At 40.4% G+C, this 13,105-nt stretch overlaps 1 protein-coding gene across 1 annotated transcript in view; it reads left to right on the forward strand.

Moving 5' to 3' along the window:
• The window catches only part of TANGO6 (transport and golgi organization 6 homolog), a 141,698-nt gene that overhangs the window by 57,269 nt on the left and 71,324 nt on the right, over positions 1-13,105 (forward strand). The window contains exon 14 of the mRNA XM_081107748.1: positions 422-479. Coding sequence (XP_080963874.1) covers positions 422-479 — 58 coding nt within the window. The remainder of the gene's footprint in view (positions 1-421; positions 480-13,105) is intronic.

Here is a 13,105-nt window from a genome sequence, read left to right on the forward strand (position 1 = left end):
TGTTTCTGTCACTTATATTTTGATATGCTTTCTGAGTGTAAGAAAAAAGGATCAAATTACAGCAAATGTGCCATCAACTGGACATAACTCCAAACCTGGCCTTTTGTGTGTCATGCCTATAGTCTGTCATGTCATATTGAGAACGTTGTCCACCGTGAGTTGTGATGGGAAAAATGGTGAGGACTGCTCCCCCAGATTCTGGTTTCCAGGCCTACTCCTAGTGTATGCTTGACTACTTATCTTAATCATTACCCTTTCTTAATTTTTATAAAAATGGGACTTCAAACTTATACAGTGTTTTCTCCACAAGACTTTAAAAGTCAGACCAATGTCTAGCTATAAGACAAATAAGAAGCATAGCATTTGTTCTTTTGAAGCTGCTCTTTGCGAGTCATATCACTGCTGTATTTTGTGGTTCCAGATATTCTTGGAGAACTTGGAGCATGAAGATGCCTTTGTATATCTGTCTGCTATCCAGGGTAAGTTAGTCCTCATTTAAGAACTCTGAATCTGTGGGCCAAAGAGTTTGTCATGTATATTTGCACAAAATCTCTAAAGTCATGGAGCTGCAAGGCTGCTAATCATTCTGTGGCTCTGCTAAACATGTTCCTGATTGTCCCTGGACGGGTGGCCTACCAGGGCATGTTCCCATGGTGTAAGAGAAGGTCAGAGAGCAGAAGTATAAGAGAGCAAGAATAGACTTGAGAGACCTCTTCAGGCCTAAGCTTGGAACTAGAATCCTATTGCTTCTGCCTCATTCTGTTGACTAAGGCAAGTTATGTGGTCTAATCCAAAAGTTAAAGGGTAGAGAAATATTCTCTGTCCCTTTAGTGGGATAAACTGCTAAATCACAGGGCAAAGGGCATGGATGCAGGAAGGGGTGAAAGATTGAAGCCAGTAATGCTGTGTTCTGTTTATCTGCAAAAGGCAAAGTTCTCTGTGAGCACAAAGGCATATACGGCTACTTATTTTGTGGTATAATTTGAGTATAATTGGCTCTCTACAGAGCTAGAAGTTGAAGCTTAAGAAAGGGTACAAAGGGGAAATTATACAGTGATGAAGGCCTTGGGATTTACTCTTTATTCAGCAAATATTTATTGTGCACCTATTATATACAAAACTAGAGGCCCGGTGCATGAATTCGTGCACCAGTGGGATCCGGCTAGCCTGCCCTGATCAGGTCAGCTGGTGGGAGGAGCTGTGGGCGGTTGGCGAGCCAGCCCCACACCCTGATCAAACTCCTGGTTGAACTCCCATTAGCACTCCTGGTCAAGGGGACAATTTACATATTAGCCTTTTATTATATAGGACATTTGAACAGTGAGTTGTTGTAACTAGGTTAAAAAGCAAAATGATAACCCAAAGAGGTAAAGGATAACTATGTGAGAGCAGAAACTGAAAGAGTAGAAGGTTTCAAGAGAGAAAATCATTACCCTCAGCTGAGAAGCTGAAGAGTCCAGGAACTGTGATAAGTCTGGAGGCCCGATAGAGCTCAGGAAGCCACATGACAATCATGGTACTTATTGGAATTAAATAAATCAATGAAGTGCCTATGATTAAAATGCCTATAATGAGTAAGGCTCAGAAAAAGGTCATCTTGTACTTTTCCTGAGAAATTGTAATACTGTAAAGATGTGAAGATGTTTCTCATTGATTTTTTTTTTTAGGTCTGGGTTTTTGGAAGCCTCCTTGTGTCATTGTAATGTGGCAACTTGCTGTTTGGAATAAACTTCTTAGCTGATTAACTCGCTGAGCTCATTAGCCCCGAGGGTCTGCTATAAAAATCACAACTGTTGGTTTTGTGTTTGTATTTAGTAATTTTAATTGGTGTGCTAATCAGTTAGTAGCTAATTTGGTGATGAAGAACATGGGAGGTAGAGGTGTAATTTCTGTTCTCAGCTCCCCTCGATGGGCAAGTTTGAATTAATTGATGTTTTTGGTGTTTGTAACATACACTTATAGGCCAAGGCCTTAGGTGAATTTCCCATTAAGAAAGGAAAGAACTAAATTTTCCCACCTGTGTTGCCAATGTCCTTTGCCCAGGCCTAAAGCACTCCAGGAGCCAAGCCATTCTGGACTTCCAGTCAGACAAGACCAGCCCACTTGTAAATGTCCTGCAGTATTAGGAGCTCTTGGCTGTGGTTCCAGTAGCATTAGTTTGGGGGAGTGTGTGTGTGCATGTTTAATATTTTCCTTTTCTAGGCTGCCTAAATGGCTCCATTTGAAAGTTACAATGTACCTTTTGCTTAATTTATTGATATTTTGTATTTCTTTTTTGTTTTATCTTTGGATTTTTTTTTTGTAATTTCTTACCACTTTGCAGTCTAGGCATAGATTAGAGGAGAAGTAAATAAGATCACTCAACAGATATTTATTGATGCCTGATATAGGAATTTCTTATGTGTGAGTTAAATTTTAATTTTATGGAAGATTGTCTACATCTCCTTTTAGCCCTCATAAGAAAGTGATGGTTGATTTAGTTCTCATGGCAGTAGCCCCCAGGTACTCAGCAGCTTCTGCAGGCAGAGAATTATATACCAAGTAGCTGAGTTTCAGTTACAATCCAGAGTTTATAAACGGAAGACTTAATCTTAGACTATTACCATTAAGTGTCTCCCCTTTTTAGACTCCTTATATATTCTTTTGCTCATTGTTTTATCATTATTATTATTACACAAGTTAATATATTATTTTTTAATCCTCTCCTGAGGATATTTTGATACTCTTTTTTAATTGAGTTTTTAAAAAGAGAGGAAGAGAGAGAGAAACCAAGATGGCAGCATAGGTAAACACCGGAAATTGCTGCCTCGCACAACCACTTCAAAAATACAACTAAAAGACAAAACAGACATCATCCAGAACCACAGGAAGGCTGGCTAAGTGGAAATTCTACAACTAGAAGGAAAGAGAAAGGCACACTGAGACTCAGAGGAGGTGTGGAAGTGCAAGGTATGGAGGCACACGTAGAAAGGGCTGGCAACTGAGGACGTGGTTGTCTTTTTCAATCTGGAGGGAGTCTCAAGCTCCCGACTTCTCTGAACTCCAGTTCTGGGTGAGTCTCTGGGGACCCAGACTCATACGGGGAGAAACTGGACTGTCTGGCAGCGGGCAGAACTTGAGGGCAGCTTTCTCTCAGAGGTGCTTGCAGCAATTACCAGGACACTGAGACCCAGGGGCCTCTTAGGGTAGGACTGAGGATCAGCCATAGCTGTTTGCTCCGCCCTGTTGATTCCCTGAGACCCCGCCCCACCCAAGCTGCGACAGAGGCTTTTGCATATGAATGCCCTGGCCCTTCACAAACTGAAAATTACCTAACAAATTGCAGCTGGGTCAGAGAGACCCAGAACATCCAAAAGAAGGCCCAAGGCCCCACAGCAGCTTGCATTGCTTCACAGTTGGGCCTCATCTGGGCACCTCCAAACCACAAACAAGGAAGAGGAATCTGCAGATCTCTCGGTAGTTCCTGCTGGGTAGCCTCAGGCAGAGGCTAAATTAGCACCTCCTTAAAGATCCAAGAGCCCGTGTATCCCGTGGTCAGATTGGGACCATCCAGATTACAACTCCTCAGATCTACAAGGGACACACTCAGGGGGCAGACTCAGTGAGCACCAAAGCCTTACTGAAGCAAGTCTTGCCCAATAAGGGTGTCTTCAGCACTGAAGTTCTCCCACTATAGACACAGCTGATCCTCACAGCCAATTGGCCTGGAGGTCAATTCCTTCCAGTGATACCAACAACAATCAAGGCTTAACTACAACAAGACTGTGCACACAGCCCACAAGGGGGTGCACCAAGAGTGTCCATCTCAAGTAATTGGGGAGGCTGAGCCACTGGGCCCTATAGGACACCTAGCACACAAAGCCACTCTATCAACGCAGGGAAGCAGCCAAAATGTGGAGACACAGAAACAGATCACAAATGACAGAAATGAAAGAAAGCAAACTACCGGATATAGAGTTCAAAACCACAGTTATAAGGTTTTTCAAGAATTTTCTAGAAACTGCTAATAAATTTAGTGAGACCCTCAAGGATATGAAAAAGGACCAACTAGAGCCCTAACCGCTTTGGCTCAGTGGATAGAGCGTCGGCCTGCGGACTGAAGGGTCCCGGGTTCGATTCCAGTCAAGGGCATGTGCCTTGGTTGCGGGCACATCCCCAGTGGGGGGGATGCAGGGGGCGGCTGATCAATGTTTCTCTCTCATCGATGTTTCTAGCTCTCTATCCCTCTCCCTCTCTGTAAAAAATCAATAAAATATATTTTTTTAAAAAAAGAAAAAGGACCAACTAGAAATTAAGCATACATTGACTGAAATAAAGAATAATATACAGAGATCCAACAGCAGACAAGAGGATCCCAAGAATCAAGTCAAAGATTTGAAATATGAAGAAGCAAAAAATACCCAACCAGAAAAGCAAAATGAAAAAAGAATCCAAAAATATCAAGATAGTGTAAGAAGCCTCTGGGACAACTTCAAGCGTACCAACATCCGAATTATCGGGGTGCCAGAAGAAGAGAGAGAGCAAGATATTGAAAACTTATTTGAAAAAATAATGACAGAAAACTTCCCCTACCTGGTGAAAGAAATAGACTTACAAGTCCAGGAAGCGCAGAGAACCCCAAACAAAAGGAATCCAAAGAGGACCACACCAAGGCACATCATAATTAAAATGCCAAGAGCAAAAGACAAAGAGAGAATCTTAAAAGCAGCAAGAGAAAAACAGTCAGTTACCTACAAGGGACTACCCATACGATTGTCAGCTGATTTCTCAACAGAAATTATGCAGGCCAGAAAGGAGTGGCAAGAAATATTCAAAGTGATGAATACCAAGAACCTACAACCAAGATTACTTTATCCAGCAAAGCTATCATTCAGAATTGAAGGTCAGAGAAAGAGCTGCGCAGATAAGAAAAAGCGAAAGGAGTTCATCACCACCAAACCAGTATTATATGAAATGCTGGAAGATATTTTTTAAGAAGAGGAAGAAAACGAAAAAGGTAAAGGTAAAAATTATGAACAACAAATACATATCTATCAACAAGTGAATCTAAAAATGAGAATAAAAAATCTGATGAACAGAGTAAACTGGTGAATATAATAGAATCAGGGGCATAGAAAGGGTGTGGACTGACAATTCTCGGGGGGGAAAGGAGTGTGGGGGGTGTGGGAAGAGACTGGACAAAAGTTGTACACTTAATGGATGAGGACAGTGGGGGGGGGGTAAGAGCAGAGGGTGGGGTGGGAACTGGGTGGAGGGGAGCTATGGGGGGAAAAAAGAGGAACATCTGTAATAATCTGAACAATAAAGATTTATTTAAAAAAATAAAATGTTAAAAAAATAAAATAAAATAAATAAAAAGAGAGGAAGAGAGAAAGAGAGAGAGAAGGAAACATTGATGTAAGAGAAACATCAATTGGTTGACTCCTGTAGGTGCCCCAACGAGGGATCAAACCTGCAACCTAGGTTTGTACCCTGAATGGGAATCGAACCTGAAACTTTTTGGTGTATAGGATGATGCTCCAACCAACTGAGCCACCCAGCCAGAGAAGTTAGTATGTTCCTATTATTTAAAAAAATTTTAAATGACAAGGAAGTATAAAAGGTAAAAAGTACAAGTCCTATTTTCAAAAATTGGAGTTAAAATATGTCCTTGAGAGTCCCATAATTTATATTCCATGTTTTGGGCATTTTCACATTTCAGTTTTAAATAGGTGTTTAGTAATTAATGTGATGAGTAAATAAGTGGTATTCTTAAATAAGATATAATAACCAGGTTATTTATCGTAGTGTGGATCTGCTATGTGTCTACTCAGTTACTTTCAGTTATTTAAAGGACATTTTGAAAGCAACACCAGAGACAGCTGCATTTCAGGGATCCAAGTGATCCCCATCAGTGTCAAAAGGATCTCTGGGTAAAACTACCAGGCTCATTGAAGAAGAAAGAAAGAAAAAAACACAAAACCCCTAGGCTCTGAGCCAAGCATGAAGGTGGAAGGAAGCCAGTGTGTGTAGTGAGGAGAATAGACATCTTGACCTGCCCAAACAAGTCGCACTAACTCTTCCACCTCTTCCTTTCAGAAAAGAGTTTCCATTTCTGACAAAAGAGCCAAGGAAAGGAAAGGCAAAGGGCCCGAAGGGGGGAAGGTAGACACAAGGTGAAATTGTTTTTACAGCGTTTCAACTGGGCAGGATTACAACTCTTAACTTGTCAGAGACTGAACTCCCTATCTCATTCTCAGATTTCTACCTCAAATAAAGTAAGTTGGGAAACCATTAACTGAAATAATTCTATCCCTTGAAGGACCATCTAATTGGATCTGGCACTGAAATTTGGAATGCAGCCCTGTGAAGTTTATCATCTCCATTTATGTCCTTGACATGGGAAGATTTCTTTTATGTCCTAACCTGGTTTCTGTACCACCTAATTAACGAGTGAGCATGGAGCAGATGCCTCTCAGACATGCTATCTCAGTAAATGCTTGAAGTAGTTATGGGAAGTAGACATTATCCCCATTTCTAAAACTTCTTATGGGAGATACAATCTACATACCTAAAATTCACCAATTTAAAATGTGCAGGTCAGTGGTTCTCAGTATATTTAGAAAGTTGTGCAACTATCACCACTACCTAATTTTAGAACCTTTTCATCATCTCAAAAAGAAACCTGGTACCCATTATCAGTCTCTAGTACTTCCAACCCCCCGCCCCCCCCCCCCCCAACCACTAATCTACTTTTTGTTTCTATGGGTTTGCCTATTCTGGACATTTCATATAAATAGGATCATACAATGTGTAATCTTTTGTGTCTGGCTACTCTTACTTAACATTAATGTTTTTAAGGTCCATTCATGTTGTAGCATGGGTTGGCACTTCATTACTATTTGAGGCTAAAAAATAATTCATTGAATTGATTAGCTAGCTTGTTTATCTATTAATAGATTGTTTATCTATACATAAGTTGATGTTCATTTGAGTTATTTTCACTCTTGGTTATTTTGAATGTACAAGTTGCTGTGTGGACATATTTTCATTTCTCCTGGGTATATACCTACGGTTGGAATTGCTAGGTCATATAGTAACTCTGTTTTTCCTTTTGAGGAACTGCCAAACTGTTTTCCAAAGTTGCTGCACCATTTTACTTTCCCATCAGCAGTGTGTTAAGGTTCCAGTTTCTCTACATCCTGGCCAATACTTGTTATTGTCTGTGTTTTTAATTCCCTTCTCAGTGGGTGGGAGTTGGTATCTCATTATGATTTTGATTTGCATTTCTCTAATTGAGCATCGTTTTATGAGAATATGTCCTTTGTATTTCTTCTTTGAAGAAATGTCTTTTTAGATTATTTGCCCATTTTTAAATTTGGTTATTTGTCTTTTTATTATTAAATTTTAAGAGTTCCGCCCTAGCTGGTTTGGCTCAGTGAATAGAGCATCAGCCTGCAGACTGAAGGGTCCCAGGTTCGATTCCAGTCAAGGGCACATGCCCAGTTGTGGGCTTGATCTCCAGTGTGGGGCGTGCAGAAGGCAGCCGATCAATGACTCTCTCTCATCATTGATGTTTCTAACTCTCTCTCCCTCTCCCTTCCTCTCTGAAATCAATAAAAATATATATATTAAAAAAAAGAGTTCCTTATGTATTCTGGAAACAGGTGTTTTATCAAGTATAGAAGTTGCAAATATTTTTTTGCCATTCTGTGTGTTGTCTTTTCTCTCACTAATGTTGATATTTTAAAGCACAGAACTTTTTACTTTTAATGAAGTCCACCTTATCAACATTCTTATTTATTGCTTGCACTTTTGGTGTAATTTCTAAGTAATCATTGTCTAACCCAAGATATTGAAGACTTACTTCTGTGTATTCTTCCAAAAGTCGTATAGTTTTAGCTCTTACAGTTATGTCTGTGATCTATTTTGAGTTAATATTTGGGAATGATGTGAGATATCCCATTTTATAGCTAAACATTCTGAGACTTGGGTAGGTTAAGTCCCTTTTCCAAGATTACTTAGCAAGTAATTTGAATCTTGTTCTTGGCCTCTAAATCTTGTTTTTTCCTTTCCAATATACATCTTACTTCTCTAGAACTTTTCAAATAATGGTAGAAATTGACCCTATTGTCATGCTTTTAAAAAGCATACAGATATTGTGATTATGATTATCAATAATATTTATTAAAATTGAATAATGCTTAATCATCTAGAAAGATCTGATTCTGTCAACAATCCTGAAATACAATAAAAGCAGATATTATAACCTTTTTATAAATGAAGAATAGACTTGCCTACAGTCACAAAATCTGGGAGCATGGTGGAGCTGGCACTAGCCCCATTTCCAGGGATTCCCTGTTTACTGTACCTTGCCCTACAATAGCCCAGGCGATCTCTATGATGCCCTCCTTCTCAGGTCAGAGACTATATTTCAAAGCCCAATACACTTGAGATCTACATTAGCTTTATTTTTGGAATATCTCTTCAGTGTTTTCCTCCATCAGTTGAAGATTGGTACATTCAGATTTGTTTCAGAATACTTAGCAGTTTAGTACTTTTACCTGTAAATAAATAATGAGCTGGCTACTTCAAGCTTTGTTATTTTCACTTTCCAAGATTGCCCTGGATAATTGTATAAGAGAAATGGCTATAAGTACTGTGGAAGTTACTGTTTATTGAGTGCCTGTTATGTGTCAGTCACAGCAACCCTGAAAGGCAGGAATTATTATTCCTATCCATCAGGCGAGGGAACTAAAGCTCAACAAGGTTAAGAAACTGGTTCAAAATGTCCCAGATTCTAAGTGTCAACATCAAGATTTGAATCTTAAATGTCTCTAGCTCTGAAGACTGTACTTTTGCCACAGTGAAGAATAATCCTAGTGCCCATGTTGTTCCTGTTTCCAAGGTACAAGAGCTGAGTTTTCAATGGTCTTAGATATAGGAGAACCAGCCTACCTATGGGAAATAGTTTCACTATAAATCAACCCTTCCTAGAACTTAATAATAGGCTCTTAACCCTCTCTGTATTTCCCTCCTCTCTCCACTCTATTTTCTTGCCTTTCTCAAATCATCATGGCCTCTGCTCTTGCAGAAAGTAAAATTAAGCCATGGAACCAGTAGATCCTGGCATTTTCAGCTAAACAATTAAATACTTCTTAATTTCTTGGTTTCCAGAGCTAATTTCAAATCCTTTACCTCCCTATGCATGTTAAGCCAGGTGTCATAGTCAGATTCACCAAGAAGGCAATTGTGAGGCACCTTGGGTTAATGTCAGATAAATCCTACTTGGTCATGGTGTATGATCTTTCTGATGTATTGCTGGATCCGATTTGCTAGAATTTTGTTGAGTATTTTGGCATCTATGTTCATGAGGGATATTGGCCTATAATTCTCTTTCATTGTGTTGTCTTTATCTGGTTTTGGTATTAGAGTGATGCTGGCTTCATAGAATGAGCTGGGAAGTGCTCCTTCCTCTTGAATTTTTTGGAATAGTCTGAGGAGAATAGGTTTTAGTTCTTCTTTGAATGTTTGGTAAAACTCCCCTGTGAAGCGTCTGGCCCCAGGCTTTTGTTTGCTGGGAGCTTTTTGATGACTGCTTCAATTTCTTCCATAGTTATTGGCCTATTGAGATTTTTAGAATCTTCCGGATTGAGTTTTGGAAGATTGTATTTTTCAAGGAATATGTCCATTTCCTCCAGGTTGTCTAGTTTGTTGGAGTAGAGTTCATAGTATTTTTTTAACAATCAAATACAAAAAAGAATTTTTTGTATTTCTGTGGGGTCTGTTGTTATTTTGCCTCTTTCATTTCTGATTTTTTTATTTGAGTCCTCTCTCTTTGCTTCTTGGTGAGCCTGGCTAGAGGCTCATCAATCTTGTTTATCCTTTCAGAGAACCAGCCCTTAGTTTCATTGATCTTTTGTATTGTTTTTTTGGTCTCTATGTCATTTATTTCTGCTCTGATCTTTATAATCTCCTTTCTCCTCACTCTGGGCTTTTCTTGTTGCCCTCTTTCTAATTCTTTGAGTTGTAGAGTTAGATTATTTACTATCATTTTTTCTTATTTTTTGAGGTAGGCCGGTAGAGCTATAAACTTCCCTCTCAGGACTGCTTTCATTGTGTCCCATAGATTTTGGATTGTTGTGCTTTTATTGTCATTAGTTTCCAGGGTGTTTTTAATTTCTTCTTTGATCTCATTGGTAACCCAATCATTATTTAGTAGCATGCTATTCAGCTTCCAAGTGTTTGAGTTTTTTGGATTGTTTTTATTGTAGTTTATTTCTAATATTATGCCATTGTGGTCTGAGAAGATGCTTGGTATGATTTCAGTCTTCTTGAATTTGGGGAGACTTTCCTTGTGACCCAATATGTGGTCTATTTTTGAAAATGTCCCATGTGCACTTGAGAAGAACATATATTCTGTGGCTTTGGGGTGAAATGTTCTGTAGATGTCAATTAAGTCTATCTGATCTAGTGAGTCATTTAGGATTGCTGTTGCTTTGCTGATTTTTTGTCTAGAGGATTTATCCAGTGATGTCAGTGGTGTGTTTAAGTCCCCTACTATGATTGTGTTGTTTTTTATCTCTCCCTTGTTATTTTTCAGGAGGTTTTTTATGTATTTGGGTGATCCTGCATTGGGTGCATATATGTTTATCAGGGTTATATCCTCTTGTTATATCAATCCCTTTAGTATTATGAAGTGGCCTTCCTTATCTCTTGTTATGGCCTTCACTTTGAGGTCTATTTTGTCAGATATAAGTATTGCTACCCCAGCTTTTTTTTCATTTCCATTTGCCTGAAAGATATTTTTTCATCCCTTCACTTTCAGTCTGTGTGAGTCCCTTGTTCTGAGGTGGGTCTCTTGTAGACAGCATATATATGGGTCATGTCTTTTTATCCATTCAGCCACTCGATGTCTTTTGATTGGAGCATTTAGTCCGTTTATGTTTAAAGTTATTATTGAAAGGTACTTGCTTGTAGTCATTTCTATTTTTGTGCCTGTGTTCTTTCTTACCTTTTTATTTCTTCTTTTTACAGCATTCCCTTTAGCATTTCTTGCATTGCTGGCTTGGTAGTGATAAACTCCCTTAGCCTTTTTTTGTCTGTAAAGCTCCTGATTTCCCCTTCAATTTTGATTGATAGTCTTGCTGGATAGAGTATTCTTGAATTCAGTCCTTTGCTTTGCAACACTTTGTATACCTCCTTCCATTCCCTTCTAGCTTGATGTGTTTCTGTTGAGAAATCATTTGACAATCTGATGAGGGATCCTTTGTAGGTAACTCTCTGTCTTTCTCTTGCAGCCTTTAAGATTCTCTCTTTGTTGTGTACATTTGCCATCATTATTATGACGTGTCTTGGTGTGGGTCTTTTGGGGTTCATCTTGCTTGGGACTCTCTGTACTTGTGTAACTTTTTTCTTCCCCATATCTGGGAAGTTTTCTGTCATTATTTCTTCAAATAGATTTTCTAATCCTTGCTGCTCTTCTTGTCCTTCTGGCAGCCCTATTATGCATATGTTACTTCTTTTCATGTTGTCCCAAAGCTCCCTTAGGCTCTCCTCCTGCTTTTTAATTTTTTTCTCCAGTTGCTGTTCAGATTGAGCCTGTTTCTCTACCTTATCTTCTAACTCACTGATTCGGTCCTCTGCTTCTTCTAGTCTACTGTTGAAACCTTCCATGGTGTTTTTGATTGTAGCTATATCACTTTTTATTTCTTCCTGATTCTTGCATAGGTTGTTGATTTTCTCATCCATCCGGTGAATGAATTGTACAACCATTACTCTGAATTCTTTTTCTGTCATGTTGCATGCTTCAATTTCACTAATTTCCTTTCTTGGAGACTCCTCATTTTCTTTCCTCTGGGGATTGTCATCTCCTCATTCTGACTATCTCCAGATGGTTCAAACGTTGAGTTGCGTGGGCCTGGGCCGTGTGCAGTGGGAGCTTTGCACCACCCTAGTGTCACTTAAGAGCTCTGACACTAAGATGTGTGGTTGTGGTGGGTTGGTGGTAACCAGGCTCACTCAGAGTCAGCGTTACCAGCGCTCAGTGTGGTCCCCTGTGCGCACTTAGAATCAGGGACCCCGCCTGCACTGTGCTGAAACAGAGACCCCCACCCCTGGAGTATGTTGAAAATCAGAGCCCCCTAGCGTGTGCCAGGAGTCAGAGTTTCCCAAGAATCCAGTATCAGAGTCTCTGTTGCTTCGCGCGGCCTTGCATTGAGAATCAGGGTCCCCGTGTGTGCATCACCAAGAATTGGAGTCACTGGTTCTTAGTGTGAATTCACTGGGAATCAGATCCCAGGCGCAGGTGATAAAAACAGAGTCAAGTCACTGGTGCTTGGTGCTGCCTCCCGCCTGGAGAATCGGGGTCCCGAAGTCCGTGCTGCGGGGAACAAGTTCCCAGTGTTCGCATGTTAGCTCCCAGGCTAAGATTCCTGTAGCCTGTGCTGCAGGGGACAAGTTCCCAGTGTTCACGCATTTGCAGGCTAAGATTCCTGTAGCCCGTGCTGCAGGGGACAAGTTCCTATTGTTCGCGCGTTAGCTCCCAGGCTGAGATTCCTGTAGCCTGTGCTGCAGGGGACAAGTTCCCGGTGTTCACGCATTAGCTCCCAGGCTGAGATTCCTGTAGCCCGTGCTGCAGGGGACAAGTTCCCAGTGTTCGCGCGTTAGCTCCCAGGCTGAGATTCCTGTAGCCTGTGCTTCAGGGGACAAGTTCCCAGTGTTCGCGCAGTCACAGGCTAAGATTCCTGTAGCAGCACTGAGGCCCGGGCGAGGGGTGGGTCTGTCAGTTACTATGGCGCTGCCCACGAGCCTGTGGGGAGGGGGATGGGCTCTGTTACTCACAGAGATCTGCTGCCAGGATGTCTGGATTCTTGGTGTCTGTGGGTCTGTAGCTGTGGTCTCCAAATTTAACATTTTTAACTGAAGTATTAATTTCTCTCTCTTTGGTCATGTCGAGACCTTGGGCAGTGGTGGAAAGTGCAGTTAAATGGTTTCTGTACAGTTTTGGCAACTCATTTTTAGATTCTTACATTAGACTTTTAAACTTGGTTATGTTTTCTGACCTTGTGGTATCTCTGCTATCCCCAAAGAAGCTGGGAGATTGGGAACAAATTGAGCCTCAGGG

Source organism: Myotis nattereri (assembly GCF_964212035.1).
Source record: "Myotis nattereri genome assembly, chromosome: 15".
Lineage (NCBI taxonomy): Eukaryota > Metazoa > Chordata > Mammalia > Chiroptera > Vespertilionidae > Myotis > Myotis nattereri.